This window comes from Chaetomium tenue, assembly GCF_020726465.1.
Source record: "Chaetomium tenue strain MPI-SDFR-AT-0079 chromosome Unknown F5144scaffold_3, whole genome shotgun sequence".
Taxonomy (NCBI): Eukaryota; Fungi; Ascomycota; class Sordariomycetes; order Sordariales; family Chaetomiaceae; genus Chaetomium; species Chaetomium tenue.
The window spans coordinates 3,050,503-3,068,051 of NW_027117331.1; the positions used below are offsets into that span (position 1 = coordinate 3,050,503).

General features: G+C 55.7%; 5 protein-coding genes across 5 annotated transcripts; 4 read left to right on the forward strand and 1 right to left on the reverse strand.

Moving 5' to 3' along the window:
* Nucleotides 1–212: 212 nt before the first annotated feature.
* F5144DRAFT_530546 (uncharacterized protein) lies at nucleotides 213–3,806 on the reverse strand (the record flags this gene model as incomplete). Its single annotated transcript, XM_066786923.1, has 1 exon — nucleotides 213–3,806. Exon 1 carries the CDS (start codon nucleotides 3,456–3,458, stop codon nucleotides 213–215), a length of 3,246 nt encoding a protein of 1,081 aa, XP_066645040.1. The 5' UTR covers nucleotides 3,459–3,806.
* Nucleotides 3,807–4,570: 764 nt separating this feature from the next.
* Nucleotides 4,571–7,190, forward strand: F5144DRAFT_591790 (alcohol acetyltransferase-domain-containing protein; the record flags this gene model as incomplete). Its single annotated transcript, XM_066790307.1, has 4 exons — nucleotides 4,571–5,761; nucleotides 5,962–5,984; nucleotides 6,272–6,393; nucleotides 6,463–7,190. The coding sequence occupies 4 exons, from the start codon at nucleotides 4,571–4,573 to the stop codon at nucleotides 7,188–7,190; spliced, it is 2,064 nt and encodes a 687-aa protein (XP_066645041.1).
* Nucleotides 7,191–12,502: 5,312 nt separating this feature from the next.
* Nucleotides 12,503–13,494, forward strand: F5144DRAFT_193554 (centromere protein H (CENP-H)-domain-containing protein). The gene is made up of 3 exons (XM_066782836.1): nucleotides 12,503–12,786; nucleotides 12,852–13,020; nucleotides 13,090–13,494. The coding sequence occupies exons 1-3, from the start codon at nucleotides 12,648–12,650 to the stop codon at nucleotides 13,457–13,459; spliced, it is 678 nt and encodes a 225-aa protein (XP_066645042.1). The 5' UTR covers nucleotides 12,503–12,647; the 3' UTR covers nucleotides 13,460–13,494.
* A 1,818-nt stretch (nucleotides 13,495–15,312) lies between these two features.
* On the forward strand, nucleotides 15,313–16,223 carry F5144DRAFT_193630 (high mobility group box domain-containing protein). The gene is made up of 4 exons (XM_066782838.1): nucleotides 15,313–15,428; nucleotides 15,632–15,709; nucleotides 15,774–15,991; nucleotides 16,050–16,223. The coding sequence occupies exons 2-4, from the start codon at nucleotides 15,649–15,651 to the stop codon at nucleotides 16,080–16,082; spliced, it is 312 nt and encodes a 103-aa protein (XP_066645043.1). The 5' UTR covers nucleotides 15,313–15,428; nucleotides 15,632–15,648; the 3' UTR covers nucleotides 16,083–16,223.
* On the forward strand, nucleotides 16,083–17,317 carry F5144DRAFT_193833 (uncharacterized protein). The gene has a single exon (XM_066782840.1). It carries the CDS (start codon nucleotides 16,364–16,366, stop codon nucleotides 17,030–17,032), a length of 669 nt encoding a protein of 222 aa, XP_066645044.1. The 5' UTR covers nucleotides 16,083–16,363; the 3' UTR covers nucleotides 17,033–17,317.
* Nucleotides 17,318–17,549: the final 232 nt, after the last annotated feature.

Genomic DNA, 17,549 nt, shown 5'->3' on the forward strand with positions numbered 1-17,549 from the left:
CAGCCGACTTTTTCTCCACCACCCTTATTAACACAACCACGAAGGCGCTATTCTGGATCAAACAACCGAGGCCATCTCCTTACGGACATGGAATACAGCCACTTAAGGTAAAATGCCTTGTCCTTCAGCCACCACGGGCGTTGACGCCGCCCCACAGCAACAAGTGGCCCGGGGCGGTATGCATATGAGCGCTGACATGACCACTTGTGGTGCTAAGTCCTTTGGTCACCACCGATACTCTCATCCTCACTCACCCCGTACCCCATTTCTTGCGCCGACTGAACCTTTGCATTGGCTTCCCTAACAGACTTCCATCCGTTGAAGACGGCCTTATCTTCTGGGCGTTCAACAAAGGGCTTGGCGAGCCCCTTCCTAGCCAACCGTCTCCTATATCGTCGCTTCTGCTCCCAGTTGTAGCGAGACGTGTCGACTGTGGTGATGTCGACCCCGGTCGCGGCGTCCCGCAGGTCGGCCAACCAGTCAGCTACCTCGGGGCCAAGTTGGCGTGTGAACTCCCTGCCCTGCCCCCCAGCCATCCACTGATCCAATTTGACCGGAATTGCGTAGCCCCAGACCGGGTCGTCCGCCGACCAATCGCATGGCGCGCCAGGATAACAGTACTCGGGTTTGCAGTACCGGAAGCACACCCATGATTCCGCGATGTACCAAAGAGAAAGCAGGAACAAGCCGAGGCCGAGGAGCGTGAACCGAAATTTAGGGCGCCGGTGCCAGAGGCGAGGCAGCGGGAAAGCGACGTACGTCACCGTTGCATCCGACGGTGGGTTTCCTTTAATATGTTGGTCGTGTGCCGTATGCTGCGAATGTTTCTTGACATCTGCCTGGGCGACTTTGTCCTCGAGTCGCTGAATTCCCTGCTTTGCAATTTGAATGCCCAGGAGCCCAGTCTCGAGTGAGCGACTCATTCGGTCGTATGCTTCCAATTCCTTCTGACCATCAAGCTTGTTGCTGTTGTTGTTGCTGCTGCTGCTGCTGTTGTTGTTCTCCTCTGGCTTGATCCAGCGAGCATCCGGGATGATAGGGTCAAGGTGGTCCTGGTGGTTGAGCAAATCGGCAAGATCGTCCAAGGTCGAATCATCCATTTGGTTGGCTCTCTGGATCTCCAACAGATCGTCTCTGACCGTGGGGGGCTTCGCCGAGTTTGCCAACGGCCTGCGGCTTCGGGACAGTGACCTGGCACGGCGTCGGGAAGAGAGTGACGAAGATCGCCCGGACACTCTGTCTCCTTTTGATGATTGCGCACGCTTTTGTTGGCGCGCCACAATACCATCCCTATTGCCTTGCGTAGACGAGGAGGGCCCGGGGTCCTCGCTGCTCTCGGAACTCCCGTTACTGCTGTTGGTCGGATATCTGTGGCCGTCCTCTAGTGTTTCACTCTCCCTTTCCTTAGCAGCCGCAGCTGTGACAGAACTTTCGGGCTTTTCCACCTTGACCGTTGCTGGCGTCTCGACAAACGCTCCCACCACCCTAGGGGTGGGTTGCGTGAGAGGGTCGACCTTGGTGGGTTTTGGCGTCTCAGTAGGTACCTCCTCCTCGATCTCCGGGGACAGGGCCCGCAAAGAACCTTTTTCTGACTGATTCTCTTGCGCCGCGAAAAGCTTCATTTCCCCTTCTATACGCTCCGTAGGGTCAGAGTCTGAGTGAACAAAACTTCCCCGCTTGGCCACCCTCAACTCAGCCGATGAACTCCTCGAGAGGCCGGTGAACCCAACAGTTGGCCTGACATCGCTCTTAGCGCCGCCAATCGACCTTCTCTGTCTCATACGTTCTGCTAGCGACCCCTGGCCGCGAGGCGCGGGAGGTTGTTCACTCGCAACTACCTGCGCTGCTGACGCTGAGCTGCCGCCGGCGGCGGCGATCAACAGGCCTATAACGTCGTTTGTATCGTCTTTCGGCTGCGCGCCGCTGGATAAAGGCTCTCGGCCTTCGCCCGCCTCTTGAATTTCGGTACTGACTGTCTTGACTGGGGGATGGTGGAGCGTGGGGGGAGCCGGTCCAAGGCTGCTCTGGTCGGTCTGACCCATTTCGGGTTGCCTTGTAGCAGCCACAGTTTCATCCTCTCGTCTCCGCAATCTATCCCGCAACGGAGAGAATGCTCGTATCGGTTCTCTGCTCGACTTCCGTGCAATATCTGGGGATGGCGAACGTGATATCGCAATATTTCTCTCCCGAAACTCATCTAGCCTAGCCGTGGCGAGGGCCCTCCTAGATAGAGTCTCAATCTCACGCGATCTAAGCTCGTCCAATCGCACACTCGCTCGGCTAACGGACCGAGGGCGCGATGCTCTATCCTCACCCTCAGGTGCCGCCTCCGTACCACCGGCACCCTGATCCGACTCGAGAGGTTTGTTGGGTAACTTCGGAGCGGCCCAAGTTTCGACGGCGCGTATGTCCCCAGCCATGGTGCTTTCTGGTTGCTGGTTGGAATCCTCGGCGAAGCGGCCATTAAGCTCGGCTTCCAAGGCGCGTATTTCGTCGATTTTGGTGTTGCTGCGCCCGATCGCCACGGGTGGGCTATCAGACACCTGGAAATCACCGGCTGTAAAATCCGCGTCGGCCTGCCAAGCAAAGCTTTTGTTGGAAGCATGGGAGTCTGGAGGAGCGATAGCAGGTCGCCCCGGGGGGGTCGTGCTTGGTTGCAGAGGCTCGTCGTCAGGATGTTCAGCTAGGTGAGCCCAATCCGCCGGTTCGGGAGCTGAATACGCGTCACTCGGCTCCCGTCTTATCCCAGATAGTCGCCGCAAGAGCGATGGACTACTTGCCGCCGCCTTGGCGGCCCGCGGAGAGGAGGAACCCTCCAAGCTACTCCGACTGGATCTGCGGACTAGTAAATCCCTTCCGGTCTCGACAATCTTAGTCCCGAGCCTGGATCTGGAAAACAAGCCGTTGCTGCGGCGGCTAGGTTCTTCCGGAATAGTTTGCTCTTGGGCATACTGACGCAGCTTTTCGTCAAAGGTACTGTCCGAGAGGTCGCTTTGTTGTGATGAACCAGGGCGCTCGTTCTGGCTGCCGTCGCGGATGTGTCCTGGAGGCTTCGCATCCGACCCGCCGCGTGCCAACACACCCAGCGTGTTGGGATTCGGCTTCGTCAGTTTCTTCCCAGTAGATTCGCGCCGAGATCGCCATAATCGCGGTGCCGGGCTGGGCGATCCTTGAGCGGCCTCCTCTTCCTCGGCCATCCGGTAGGCATCTGAAAGCGTGATTGGTCGTTGCTGGGCGGGGCGCGGGATTCTCGTGTTGTTCGGCGACGCAGCGTTGGTGTCAGAAATCGAACCCGAGCTAGTCGGGCGAATAGCGCCCTCCTGGGACTTTGGTCGTGAGAATAAACTTCTTCGCCGGGCGGGGCTGTTGATGACGAGCGGTGAGGTGAAGCGGTTATTCGGCTGCACAGCTCGTGTATCGGGGTCCCTCCCGGCATTTCCAGCCCCGTCAGGTTCCATGTCGGTGTTTCTATTGCCGTCGTGTTGGCGAGAAGCGTCGGGGGTCGCTCAGTGGGATGATCAGGACCAGGCGGACGCGTTGCGCTGGAAGCTTGTCGCGCTACCTAAATGGTCGCGAGAGCTGTCGAAGTAAACCAATGCGTTGTCATGGTAAATCAGCTGCAGAATATCAGAAAAACTTAAGGTCGGGGAATGACAGCACCCCGCGGTTCATGGTGCAAAGTATGTGCACCGCTGCTGAGACCCCAGCCAACAATCAGAGGCATGCGCCGTTGTCGGTGCTGTCCAACGCAGCCGCCAGCTGGGCTTGGTGACTTGGCGAGCCGAAAGAGGCCCAACCAGAAAGCACAAGGCTGGCGCCCCACCTCAACCTCTCTATCGCAGCCAATAAAGACTTGAGAGTCGTGGCCGGCCCACTTTCACCATCTGCATACCCCGGCCTTATTCGTCCCCAGCTGCAATTGAGGCTTTTCGGGTTGGTTAGGCACTGGACATTGTGTAGCTGCTCTTTGCCGACACCTACCTCTCTTCCAAGAACAAAGCGAGGCTGGATGGAGGGGACAGGGTCCGATGGATGAACAAGGCGCCCCTGGGGCTTGTCCATAAGTATATATCCCTACCGACTTAATTCAAGCTGCTATCCTACCGACACACCTCGGTATGTACCTACCGTGGGGCTTGGTGTCGCTGGCGGTTGACAAGGGTTATCTAGCGTTGTATCGCTTGCCAAGTGGAGGAACGATCCGCGGCCCTCAATGTTGAAGGGAGTCAGACACTGTGTAGTAATGTGCATAGCGAGCTCTTCTCACATGTTGCTTGCTGCCAGCCAATTTGCAACAGGCAACGCAGGTATCCCGTTGCTGCCCAAAGCATACAGGGCGGTTGTCGTCCTACTTTCCAACAATGGGCACCTTGGGTGAAGTTGTTCGCCCCCTTGGGCCGTGGTATGTCCGTATCTCCCAAGCCGGCTGTTCCGGGGCTGGCAAGTTGTCGTCGCTAATCTCAGCCTTAGCGAGGTATACTCATCGTCAAGACACGCCTTAGGTTTTTATAGATGTGTGGCAAACACCTGCCGATATGCGGTGCCCTTGGCTCAGGCTCAAGGTCAAAGCATGTTAGACGTGTTGGAAACTGCTGTTGCCGGTGTTATTCTGACTGTTCCGTCCTTAACACTTGGTATTGTTGGCCAGGAAACCTCCAGCCCCCAATTTACCCAACAGAAGTCCATGAATCTCGAAGACCATTTCGAGTTGATCGAAAAGGCAAACACGGATCCCGCCGCCCGTGATTCTATCCTACTTGGCATCCTCGAGGACCTACATGATCGGCGCTGGCCTGACATAGAACGTCGACCGCCGTGGAAGCTGACTGTCCTTTCTTGGGACACCGAACTAGACGGCGACCTAGTAGTGCTCGATGTGGTGTTTGCGGTACACCATGCTATTGCCGACGGGCGGAGCACAGCCCTCTTTCACGCAGCATTCCTCCATGAGCTCAACCGATCCTCAGGCCGACCGGCACAGCTTTGCGGCCGCACCTTGGACCTGGCAGGCGTCGTTGCCGGGAAACGTGAGCCCCCACAAGAAGAGCTAGTTAAATTCAAGAATTCCTGGGGATTCCTAGTTCGGGTTTTGTGGCGTGAGTTCGGGCCCGCTTGGCTCCAAGGGCATCAACCCGCAGCGCCATGGACCGGGAAGGTCATCACCCGCGAGCCATGCAAGACACAATTACGGCTCGTCAAAGTCCCCCGAGTCGCCGTGCCGCGTATTCTGGCTGCTTGCAGGGCGAACCAAACGACACTCACACCATTGATCCATGCCCTCGTTTTGGCCGTCCTCTCTCGACACGTCCCCCCGGAGCACGCCGTGGCGTTCCGGAGTTCGACCCCCATCGACCTACGGTCATCCATTGCCAGCAGCTCGCAGCCTCAGTCGAGCCGGGATTTGTTTGGCGTTTTCGTTACCGCCCAATCCCATGCCTTCGATGAGTCTACCATCACAGCACTGCGGGAGGGTTCCTCGGCCGAAGAAATATGGAGAGTGGCGGCAGGCCTGCGGCGCAGCATGAAACAGCACCTAGACAATGTGCCAAATGACGATATCATGAGTATGCTTGGCTGGGTGTCCAACTGGAAGGAATTCTGGCTGTCCAAGGTAGGGAAGCCACGTGGAGACACATGGGAAGTATCCAATATCGGGTCAATGTCTATCGCCGAGGCGGCGAGCGAAGAAGCGGGTGGAGGCTGGAAGATCCAGCGGTCCCTCATGTCTCAAGGCGCCACAGTTGCCGGAACTGCCATTAGCGTCAGCGTTGCCGGTGTAGCAGGAGGAGAGATCAGCATCGTGCTTGGATGGCAAGAAGGGATTGTTGAGACGGCAATCGTTGAAGCCCTGGCGACGGACCTCCAAGGCCGGCTTGATAGTTTGGGGCTGGATCAGCAGACCATTTAATATCTAATTAACACTACTAGAGACACCTGGCCGCCATGATATGAGATACTCAGTACTGTGTACTTGACCACCCTTAGTCGAAGCTGTGGGACAGGAAGCTTTCAACCAACGTTTGGCTGCCTTGGCGCGCGCTCCAAATTCGCTTAGCTTCTAGCCCCACTACCCCGAAGATTATCCGCCAAGCTGCAAGTCAATGGGAAATTTATCTTAGGACGACGATTCCGTGAGACAACAGCTCGGCCCTCACGTCCCCCCCCCCCGACCCTCCGAACCGAACTTAACGACGATGGCGGTGCCGTTAGCGAGCAGGTCACCTACATGTTTGGTATGCCTGAGGAGGCTGGTACAACCATTCGGCAACAGCAATGGAGGTTCTAGCACCGTCTCGTTAGTGCAGGTTCGCGCAAAGTCCAACAGGCTCCGGCCAAAAGATCAAGGCGTTGTCGTCCGGTTGCTCGAGGATATCCCGAAGTTTGGTCGTCGAGGTAAACTTATCCGCTTCCCTTACGTTTCTGTCTACTACGAGGCGATTGGAGCTGACAACCACATTCCAGACTCGGTGTTCCGCATCGAGCGAGGACGCATGCGCAACGAATGGTTCCCCTCCATGAAAGCCGAGTACATGACGGCGTCGCGATTTCGCGAACTTGGCCTGACACACGAAGATATTGGCGATCGTGATACAACCTTTGGCACGATGGCGGCTGCTGACGACGCCGAAGATGCCTCTGAGTTTGAAGTTCCCAAGGCGGTGCTCACAACCTCGGTATGTATCCCCAGAACTCCTTCTCGCCCCTCACTGCCCAGCGTTTATTTTGGCGATGCTAATAACAAACAATACACACAGCCCGAAAAGGCTCACACTCTCCTAATGACCATGATCCCTGAAGCTCTCATCTTCCACCGAAAACCGATCCCGGTGCCGGCCCCTCCACCCCCCACCCAATCCATCTCTCCTCTTGTCGCTTCCGCAAATGCAGAGACTGCGCAGGATCATAACAACGCCCCTCTCGCTATTTACGGCTCCGTGTCTGCCACCGATATTGTAGCCCACATCAAGGGGCTGCTATTGAACGATGCTGAGGGTAGCCATGTCATACTGGGCCCGGAAAATATACATTTTCAGGGCTTGGTTGAGGAGGCCGATAGAATCAAAGCACTGGGTCGTTGGGAGATCGAAATCTCAGTCGGCGGCACCGGGTTGGAGCCCGTCCGAAAGGTTGTGGAGATCCTCCCTCTGGTCGAAGCTACGAGTGAGGGCGAAGCACAGCCTGCCCTATGAGCAGAGTAACTGCTGCCCTCCAAACCGTGATGCAGTCACGGGTCACCTGCGCAGCCACCGAGGCAAATCTGACCGATCGCAAGGTCACATGTATTTATTAGCAGTACGCACAAAATCATGCTGCGATGCCATCCACCTTACCACCTCATTCCTATCTTTCCTGGCCCTTCCCTTAAACCCACTCGCAGAACAACCGGCGAGAAATAGAACCGCCTCATGTCACCGCTGTTGGTTACCAACTTCCCCCAGAATCCCGTTTAAAGGATCCTGACGCCCCGCCCCGTGGTTGACATCGAGGCTCCAGAGCGAATCCCAAACTACGCTCCTCTTCATCGGATTCAAAGATACAGTAGCATTCCGCTTGTGCCGCGGTTTAAGGGAGCGGCCCTACCAACGGCCTTTGTCAGCAGTTTAAGGTCTGGGAGCTAGTCAGGGTCCCAGTAAAGAATCCATATCGCTGCGAACCTCTGGCTGCTGCCTCGGCTCGACATCCGTCAGCTTTCCGCCGGCTCCCATCACCCGTGTTGTTTCGGTAGTATGCGAGGAGGCCTGTGGTGAATCATGCTGCGCGACGCCGGAAGCTGTACCATGCTGTTGCGTCGGGCTCGTCGGCACAGGCGTATCGGCACGCACGGCACGCAGCGAGTTAGTTTCACTTGCGACAGCACTATCCCGGCCTCTCGAAACCCCTATTGCGAATGGGAGGGCTTTCCTAGAGCCTGTGCTGGACCGGCGGCTCTCGAGACTTTTAGATAGCGTCTTGCTCACTCCTTCGATACCTGATGCGGCGCTACCGCGGTTCCCAGTCACACCTCCCTTAGGCCCACCTCGCCCGTGGGTGTGCCTATCGGCCATCGCTTCAACATTATTGGCCGCGACTGTACTTTTAGCGAGTCCCGGGGTCGACGGCGCCCCGGGCTTATCCTCAGCAGCGTCGAGTAGGTACCAGCGGAGGCCGTCGGACAAATCAAAAGGGTTGTCGTTCTCATCGTCATAGGGCGATTCGGATTCAGTTGCCCCCCCTTTCTTAGCGGATCCCGGGGGGTTCTGGAGCGACTTCGAGAGGTCCACGACCCGATCCTGAACCCGCGAGATCCTAGCTAGGAGCCACTCCCGATTGCGTAGCCGATGTGCTTCTTGCTCTCGTAGAAAGTAGTGCGGAAACCCAACGTTGAATGCTGCCCAAGCTCCAGTCGTCTGATTCCTTGTTGGAAGAAAGAGGGCAAGGTCACCCTCCTTAAAATTCTTAAACGCAATCTTCTCGTGCGCTTCCTTCTGCAACGCTCGCGCCTTGTCGCGATATGCCCGCGCATCGCGCTGCAGCTTACGGGCCATGTGCTCAACATCTCGAACGCGCCGATACACAACTTCGCTGAAGACGTCCATGTCGAACGATCCTAACGAGGATATGTAAGCATCGTACTTCTCTGACTCGGCCCCCTTGTCCGAACAGTTCACCCAGTTAAGGAGGTCGAGGTCCGTGCTGCTGACAACGGCGGCGCGGCTGTTGAGAATGCCCGACCGGCGGAGCGATGAGCTTGGGTCCGAATCGTTAGCGTTTTGTGATGACCGCTCGGAGCGGGATACCTTTTGTATCGTCATGCTGCCGCCTTGACGAGTCACCGAAAACCCGAGCCGCTCGAGTAGGTGGATCAAGCGCTCATTGTGCGAGTATAGACGCTGTGTGAGATCCTTTGCGTGCTCCGATCGAGTATCAAAGAAAGCCGTCAGGCTTGACAATTCGGCCTGTGACCGCTGCAGCTTGTCCTTGTAATGCAGGACCTCTTCTTCTAAGCTTCCCACCTGTGATTGACGAGAAGCGAGCTCCTCTGTGACGACAGTGATCTTCTTCTCTTCTTCTTCCAAACGTTTCCGTAGGGATTCGGAACCTGTTTCCCCGTCGGCGATTTCGGTACGCAACTGGCGGAGCTGCTCGCGACCGTCACACAACTCGCCCTCGAGCGCTAGAACTTTGGCCTTCTCCTCGGCTAAACTTTCGCGGAGTCGAATCGCTGATATCTCCTCGTCTGATACGCGTTCCGTCAGAGCTTCCTTTTCCACTCTCGCTGCTTTGATGGCACTCTGCGCGGAGTCAAGCTCCGACCGGAGTAGAGAAATATCACCGTCTAAGCTTCGCATCTTCGCCACGGCATCGCTAGCTTTTATTGAGATTTCATCAACAAGGTCGGCCAGGTCACCGGGGACGGGTTCGCCTGATGACACTTGATCCCAAAGCTCACGTAGCGCTTTGAGTTGCACATCAGCCGCCTCACTGAGCTCTTCGAGCTTCTTGCGAGAGCTGTTGGATTCGTTCTGTGCGACTTGGGTCTTCCGTTCCTGGGTTTCTATCCTCTCGCTTTGCAGGCGTGCTTCTTCGTGTAAGAAGCTGATCTTGGCTTCTGACTTGAGCGCCTCGTCACGTTTCTCCTTCATCAGCCGCTCAATCTCGAGCTTGAGGGCCTGGATTGTCTCGTCGTAAGAAGCCTTCTCGTTCTCTCTGGACTCCCCGAAATTTTCAATCTCGTCCTCGGTATCCTCCAACCGCGCCTGCAAGCGTTTGATCTCGTCCTCGAGCGATTTCCGTTCTTCCATAAATTCCCGCTTGAGGGCCTCCATGTTCTCAAGCAGATCCTTTTTGGTGGAGTTGACCTCATCCATCTGTCCTTGGACGTCAGTGTACAATGTGACTTGCCCGCCAAGGTCCTTCTCAAGAGCCGCAGATCGCTCCTTTTCGGTGCGCAATTCGGCTTCTAGTTGTTGAACACGTTGGGTGAGGATGTCGGTTCCTTCCGCAGACCCCCTCCGGCCATCTGAGGCAGGCGGGGATTTGAGCGAGATGCTCGAGTCAGCTCGGTCGTAGAGTTGCTGACTAGGAATCTGAAAGAGATTGCCCAAGCTTGGTCGAGATACCTGTGTTTGCCGATGGAGTAAATCCTCAAGCCTCCTCACGCGACTCTCGGCTGTCTTCAGCTTGCTCTCGAGCTTGGACTTATCGTCTTGTAAAGACCGTAAGAGGTCGTCATCGCCTCGGATCAGCAAACCACTGCGTCCCAGGGCGGCGTCGTGAACGCTACCGTTCTTAAACGCCTTCATCCGTTTAGATTGTTGCCGTGTGGGGTTGCCCAAATCTGAAACCATTTTACCAACGTCTTCAATAATCCCGGCATCGGCCTGCTTGGTTTGCAGGAGCGCTTGGAAATCCTCCAGGTCCTTCCACGTCATGGCTGGCCACCGTTCCTCCTCTCCGAGGAGGTTCACTTCAAGGCCGGGAACACCGCTGTCGGAGCGGAGAAGTTCTGGGCCATATGCGTGGCCCATCGTTTTGTACCACCGCCGCCGTCGCTTGACTTCTTCCTCCTGAAACAGGGCCATCTCATTCGCGAGCGTGGATGAGTCTTGCTTCATCTTGTCGAACCATTCACGGCGCTTAATGGCCTCTGCGACGAAGGAAGCATACATATACGGGACCTGTTGAATCAATCGCAAGTAGTCAAAAGTAGCAAAATCCTCCTCTTGGTTCACGGCGCTGAATTGCGACTTAACACTTTGGCTCAACGCTGTGATATTGGTGATGCCGTGCATAAAATCAAGCGATTCCGTGGCCAGAGAGTTTCTTGCCTGCGTGGCGGAGCGCAGCATGTCATGCATTTCTACGGCTCGTTGGCTCACGCTCGGCAACAAACGCTGCGTGTGGTTCGCGGCAATTTTGGAGGCCTGTACCACGGCATCTCGGGTAGGGCCGGCATAACTGAGTGTCGTTTCGTAGTCGGTGCATATCTTCTGGGCCAGGGCTTCTATGTCGTGAACGAGCTGCTGGGGTTCACCGCCGTGAGGCACCACATATCGCCCATATGTCCCCTCGTACTCGCGAAACAGGTCCTGGGCCCCCTGAAACAGGCGGGCGGCAGCTTTTTCGAGGTCGGTGACTCGACTGTTGAACTTGCGGAGCGTCGCCGGCGCGAGACGGCCCGCCTTGCGTGCCACCTCCAAATCCACCAGATCCTCAAGGGTTGCCTTGCGTTGTACTCGTCCTTTCGCGTCACCAATATCGGAACCGGTCATGAACCGGACCATGGCGGGGGAAACCGGAATGCTCCTCGCGAGGGATAGGTACTGTTCCCATCCCGCCGCCAAGGCACCATAATCGGCCTGCGTTTCTGGAAACCATTTCTGGAGTTCCGCGTATTTGGCTTCATGCCCCTTGATGGAACCCTCGAGGTTCCGAACGGCGGCGTCGAGACAGCACACCATGACCTCCATCTCGCCATACCTGTCTTCTACTACCGCGGCCATCTTTCGGCAGTCCTCGACCACCCGAAGCGCCCAAGCACTACGGGCCTTGAATAGCTCCTGCCATGACTGTACGGATTCGCTTTCTTCGATCGAATTCGGTGGGCTTTCGATAGCGTATCGCTCGGGGACCGGAAGCTCGGGTTTAGGGTCGGGCGAGGAGGTCCCTGGTGAGAGTGCCTGTGCCAGCCGACTGTCGTAAATGCAAATCTCCTTCTACAGCTTCTTGTTAGGAACCGACCGCTACACAGCGGAAAAGATATACCATGGGTCACTAACCTCGGTCTGTAATGTCTGGGATTTCAGCGGCCTCCCCTGCGGGGTCAGGATAATGAGACATTGGGCCGGTATCGAGCTCTTCCTTGCCACCAAAGTCTTCAAATCATCGAGTCTAACTAAATGTCAATCGACACAACATCAACTTAGCGTGCTATTACAGGAGGACGTACGAGGAAAGCTGTGAGGCGTCTATTTGCAGGCGCTGACCCGTATGGGCGACCAACACCTGTGTTGCCATGCCAAAGCATGCCTTCCGAAAGAGGACGGTCCCCAGAGGGAGAAATCAAAATGGAAGCAACTGAGCCGAAGCCTGAGCCGAGAAAGATGAGGCGGTCGATGGCGTGTTGCTGTATCTGCGTTTCGGTTGACCTGATGTGGTTGGCCGGTGAACCCCTCAATCTTGGGCGCCCAGACCAATCCCCAATAGCCTCTGTAATAAAATCGTTTGAAAGTTCAAAAGGATATTCCCACATTTAAGATGGAGCCTTGGTCGGCGCACAGGGTGAGCCAAAAGGGAAGCCGACTTCTTGCGTGTTGCCTAGGTAGTTCAAGCTCGAAAGGCACAGGCGCTCAGCAGACGAGATACCTAACCCCAGTTAGTATTCGTACAGTGCGAGGGCCGTTCCGGGCTTGTGCATGTGAAATCAAAAGCCCCGGCACTTCCCTGACAGAGATATGTCCTTGCCAGTCACCGTGTTAGATACTGTGTCATTCGTTCGCGTCATTCGTTCGCGTCATCCGAGCAGAGTCTCCACTTGTAAGCTCGGATCATCTCTTGGTCGGTACTTCCCGCCCACCTGTGGAAGGCCCATTCCGCTGCTCCACTGGGGCAAAGATACAACTTAGAAGCTATCACCAACCGAGCCCCAGATTGCTGCTGTTGATGACATGGCGTCACAAGCCGTACCTGACCCATTTTTCATCGTCACAGAAGCTGAGGTCAATGCTTTAACGTTGTATGACCAGCTACAGCAACTTCAACTCGAACTTGCTCTTTTACGATCGCAACGAAGCCACCATGCATCAGGTTAGAACCGGCGCGGGAGGCGTGCAGCAAGAGAAGGAAGCCTTCCATGCTGACGATCTTGTCAGCAGATGAGAGCCCACAAGTCTCTGGGCACAACTGGGCAGGCAAACAAACACACTTATTAGAAGCAAAAGCAACCCTCGCATTGCGCAACAGTGCTGTAGAAAGCGTGGCAGCAGTCCAACCGACACTAAACGCCGCCCACCAAGCGACGCAAGCCTCAATTGTTGAAGGGTACAACTAACATACTCCCTCAAACAAATAGTCCAACGGCCAGGGCGTGCTGACGATTTGGTTTCAAAGGGGCCTGTTGCCAACCATAGAGCAACGGGACAAAATCACGGTCAAAGCAGCAACAATATGCGCAGATTTGCAGACAGCGCGCGGCAGCCTGGCAGGACTTGAGGTCGAAAATCTTCATGCCAGCCAGCGAAACACGGCACTTGCCACGGAAGCTCTGGAACTCGCCGAGAAAACTCATAGCCAAACCCCAGAGAATGTCGAAAGCGGGCAATACAAGGGCAACATAAATATTTTAGAAAGCAAGGTGGACTCGAGCCGTCGTAGATGGAGGGTAATGAAGGGGGCAGCAAGCGCCATTGTCGCCGGAAGCGGTATTGATTGGGTTCGAGATGAGCGCTTAAGAGACTTGGTGCTTGATCCACCAGAATAACGCAGGCCTTATACGTCTCTAAAAACCAGCACGCGGCCGGAATCCTTCAATATATCGCGGGAGAAAAGGCTACTTGAAGATGGGCCTGGAGAACTTGCGAGTTCGCCAATTGTCATTTGGGCACTTAACTACCCAGGCAAGCTTGGTAGTTAGACAGTTCATGCCGATCATAGGAAGCAACGTGGGCAGGGAAGTGGATGCGCAGGCCAATACAGCACGAGAGCCGGTTCTTCTCAAACAAGGGAGTCTCTTATAACATCCTATGATCAAAATTGGGAAGGGAGAGATGTGCAAATACACGGCTGTGACAGCTTTGTTTGGGGAGGCACTGGGGAGGTGGAAAGTCGCGGAAGACACAAGGCAGGTGGTGGATCGCAAAGCAGCCAAACAAGTCCTTGGTCTCGGCTGCTGGCTGATGTGGGCAATGTACGAATAGGGAACCGGCAAACGCCAGAGGAAAGATAGGGGAGCGGGTTCCGCGCTTCGAGCGTGGCATTTTGTGCGCAGAAAGATACGGTGTGATTGACCAACCATGGATTCCGAGGAAGGGAGGGAGGGACGGAGGGACGTGCCCAGACTGATGGTTGTATGTGGTACTTGGCGAGCAACGAATTTTAGTGCCTCTCACTGTACTCGGTAAGCTCGCTCAATCTTTGCTGGCTCTGATGCCATTGCAAGAGTGGAAGACATGGCAGAGTCGACCAATGCCTCAATCTCGACCAAGAGTCAACAATTTTTCTGACAACTCCATGATTGCGCAGAACTGCCGCTACTTCAGTTCTGCGGGATAACTGAATAAATACCTACCTTACTACCTACCATCTGTCCACCGAGGGTCTGTTCACCCTCGCCGGCATTAAACCAGCCAAGGAGACCAAGCAATGGATGTTCCGCCCAGGGGACGAAGGGGACTCGGCTTCGGTCTTCAACGGATGAGGATGAAGGTTCGTTTATGATCATACCTTCCAGTGTCTCTTTGGTTCGTGAGAACGCGAAGGAAGCGACACAAAAACAGAGTTTGACAAGCAACGCCTCCTCACCTTTTTCATGCGCCCACAACATTCTGCGTCGACCCAATAAAGGATCCCATTGGGGGGTTGGAGTATGTTTGGCCCTTGCAGCACTGAGAAAGGCCGGAAGGTCTGTTTTAAACGATGCAAGCGGGCGCTGGCTTTGGCAGCTCGCCAGGTACAAGGTACAGTAACGCACAGTCCGGCTGTCCAGGGACTCATGTATCCGATACCTCCAACTGGTCTGTGCTCAGGAGTTGTGGACGCGCTGAAGCCCAGGACCGGGCAAGGAGAGATGAAGGGGTGCCTCGCCCCTCCCCAAAATCGGGCCAAAAAATCAGCCCGTGCTGCAGCCCTTTTTATTATGGCAGGAAGGAGGGTCCCCCGCTTCCCTCACTCAATCAGCCGCCCATAGTAAAATAGGAGCACCGGCGTCCCCCCTCCCCTCTCAAAATCTCCCTCCTCTTCTCCCATACAAACTCCCACAGCACAACGCCTCAGTTGACCTCCACATACCCAACTCGCAGTGAGTACCTCCCCTCTCCGCAAATCTCAGCCTTCCTCCAAGTACTTCCCTGGCTCCTCATTGGCGTCGCGCTTTTCCATTGGGTGCATTTTCCCCAGTCGCCCTGCGATCCAAGCTCTTCCCAGGTTGCTGCCATCGCCGCGCACGCAGCGCTTATGCTCTTGCCTCTGCTTCCTCCACCCAAAACTGCCCTCCCGTGTCTGCAAGCGCATCTTCTGTCCTCCACAACGCCAACAAGCCCACGCATCTCACAATCAAAACAATCAACACCGCGTTTGCTAACCCCAGACGCAGGGCTCAACAGACCTGCACAACCCGTCTTCTTTTCCCCTGCCGATTCAATTCTAAAGTACGTATTTCAATCGCTATTGACCGGTTTTGAGCTTCGCAATACTTTATCACATCTCCGTTGCCACCAATCCGACAGAGTTCTGTGGGTTGGTCGCGCCAAGCATGTCGCGCCGCGCACATGGGACCAGACGCGCTACGCGCCGGACCGGCTGCCCCTCCCCCAATTCCCCGAGGTCTGCGAAATTGGGTGGCGCGAAACCACGCCGGCGCGACACTCCACGTTCCCTCACTACCCATCAATCACCTGCACACCAATCTCTGATGGCTATTTACTAATTGTTCTAGTTCTCCACGCAGCCACTATGCCGAAGGCAGCTAAGAGCAAGTCCGGCAAGGTCGAAAAGAGGACTCGTGCGAAGAAGGGTAAGGGGTTTTTGTCCTATCCCAATTGCTTCGAAGTTTATGAAGAGCTAACTGATCACCATAGACCCCAACGCACCCAAGAGGGGCCTCTCTGCGTACATGTTCTTTGCCAACGAGCAGCGCGACAATGTGCGCGAGGAGAACCCTGGCGTCTCGTTTGGCCAGGTTGGCAAGATCCTTGGTGAGCGGTGGAAGGCCTTGAGCGACAAGCAGCGCGCACCCTATGAGGCCAAGGCGGCCGCCGATAAGAAGCGGTACGAGGATGAGAAACAGGCGTACAACGTAAGTGTCCGATTTCTCCCGGAAGTGTGAAGTGCCCGCCGTCTAATTCTGTGTCAAGCAAGCTCAGGCCGATGAGGAAGAGTCCTCCTGATCGTGCTTTGCTCTCTATTGCGCTTGGGGTAGCCGGTCTTGGTAGACGTTCTTCAATCAAGCAGGTCAGCCCCGTCCGCACGAAGCCTTTCTTTCTTGTATTTTTTGGGATGGGCGGTGTTGCTTGGGGCACGGCAATGGGCTTTCAGTGCTTCTCTTTTTTTTTTCTGGCATGATCTGCGAGAGGGTAACTATGAACTATGGAAACTGGAAGACAGGATTCCTTTGGGGTGGGTGAGATCGATCCATTCCAGACGAGGGTGCAGCGCTGGGCCCGACGACATGTATAACAAAGACCTTTCACACTTTCAGGTACACCCGGGACCATGTGACGTCTGGTGGGGGCGCATTTGTGCTTCCCTAACTTTCTCATGCAGCCTGCCAACAAATTGGCTGCGAATTGGCAATCTCCTCCCACATCTAGCCATGTGGTCGTCAGTGCGGCTCCTGCGCACTAGTTCAGTCGAAGCAACATATCCTCTCGCTTGTTATCTCACCATCTCCCTTGGACAAGCGACATGCGTTGCCCGCAACTTGCCTCGCCGACCTTCGTCATCGTCACCCCCGCCCCCCCCCAAAAAATTAGCTGAGCTTCTTAACCCATGTGTGTTTCACAACCGGGCTCGCGGAAATGCCCATCCTTTTACACTAGGTATCCATTTCCCCACGCCGCCGACGGCATGGTCAGAAACGGCCTCCAAGTGCGATATGAGTGGTGGCAACAACACAAGGCCCAGCGACTTCAGTCTCTTAAGGCGTGGGGCCACATGCCGATTGGTCCCGTCACCCTTGGGAGACATCCCCGGAACTAAGTGCAACACGATCCGCATGCGGAGCTCTGGCGCGCTCTGCAGCTTATACAATTGGGCCGGCTTCGTGGCAGCCTCTGACTCCCCAGCCGCGACGCATGGCCGCTGCGTCGCTGCATCTTCGATTCGACGTTCCGCATGACGTTGATTTTGCGTCCCGCGGTGATTCGTAGGCTCCATTCCGTCGGCTACGAGGTGCGACGCATCGCAAGGGTGTGCTGTCCCCGAAGACCGTAACAGGCCGCTTGTGGTGCCGAGATGCCCAATCTTCCTTTGCCCTCACGCATTGTAACAGACGGTCAAACACACCTTTGTCTCGAACCCGTCATCTTGACCTACCCGCCATCGTCAAGTGGCTGTCGCATCGCAGGAAGTGGGCCTCTGGTGTCTCGTCACCGGCGCTCGAGCGGGGATTGGGCCGATGGTTAAGTTTCTCGTTCGGCCTTCTTCCACCATTTTCCCCTCCCTTGTCGTCTCCCGCGAAGACCGACGAAACCGCGTCTCTTGACTTCTCGGGGCCCCAACACTCTATAGTGGCCATGTTGGACTAGTCTCTGTTATCTACCAAGGTACGGCACCCGTCAAAACATATAGGCCCCCGCAACGTTCATCCACGAATCAATCATCCCAAGAACAGCATTACAAGAAACAACCGGCCG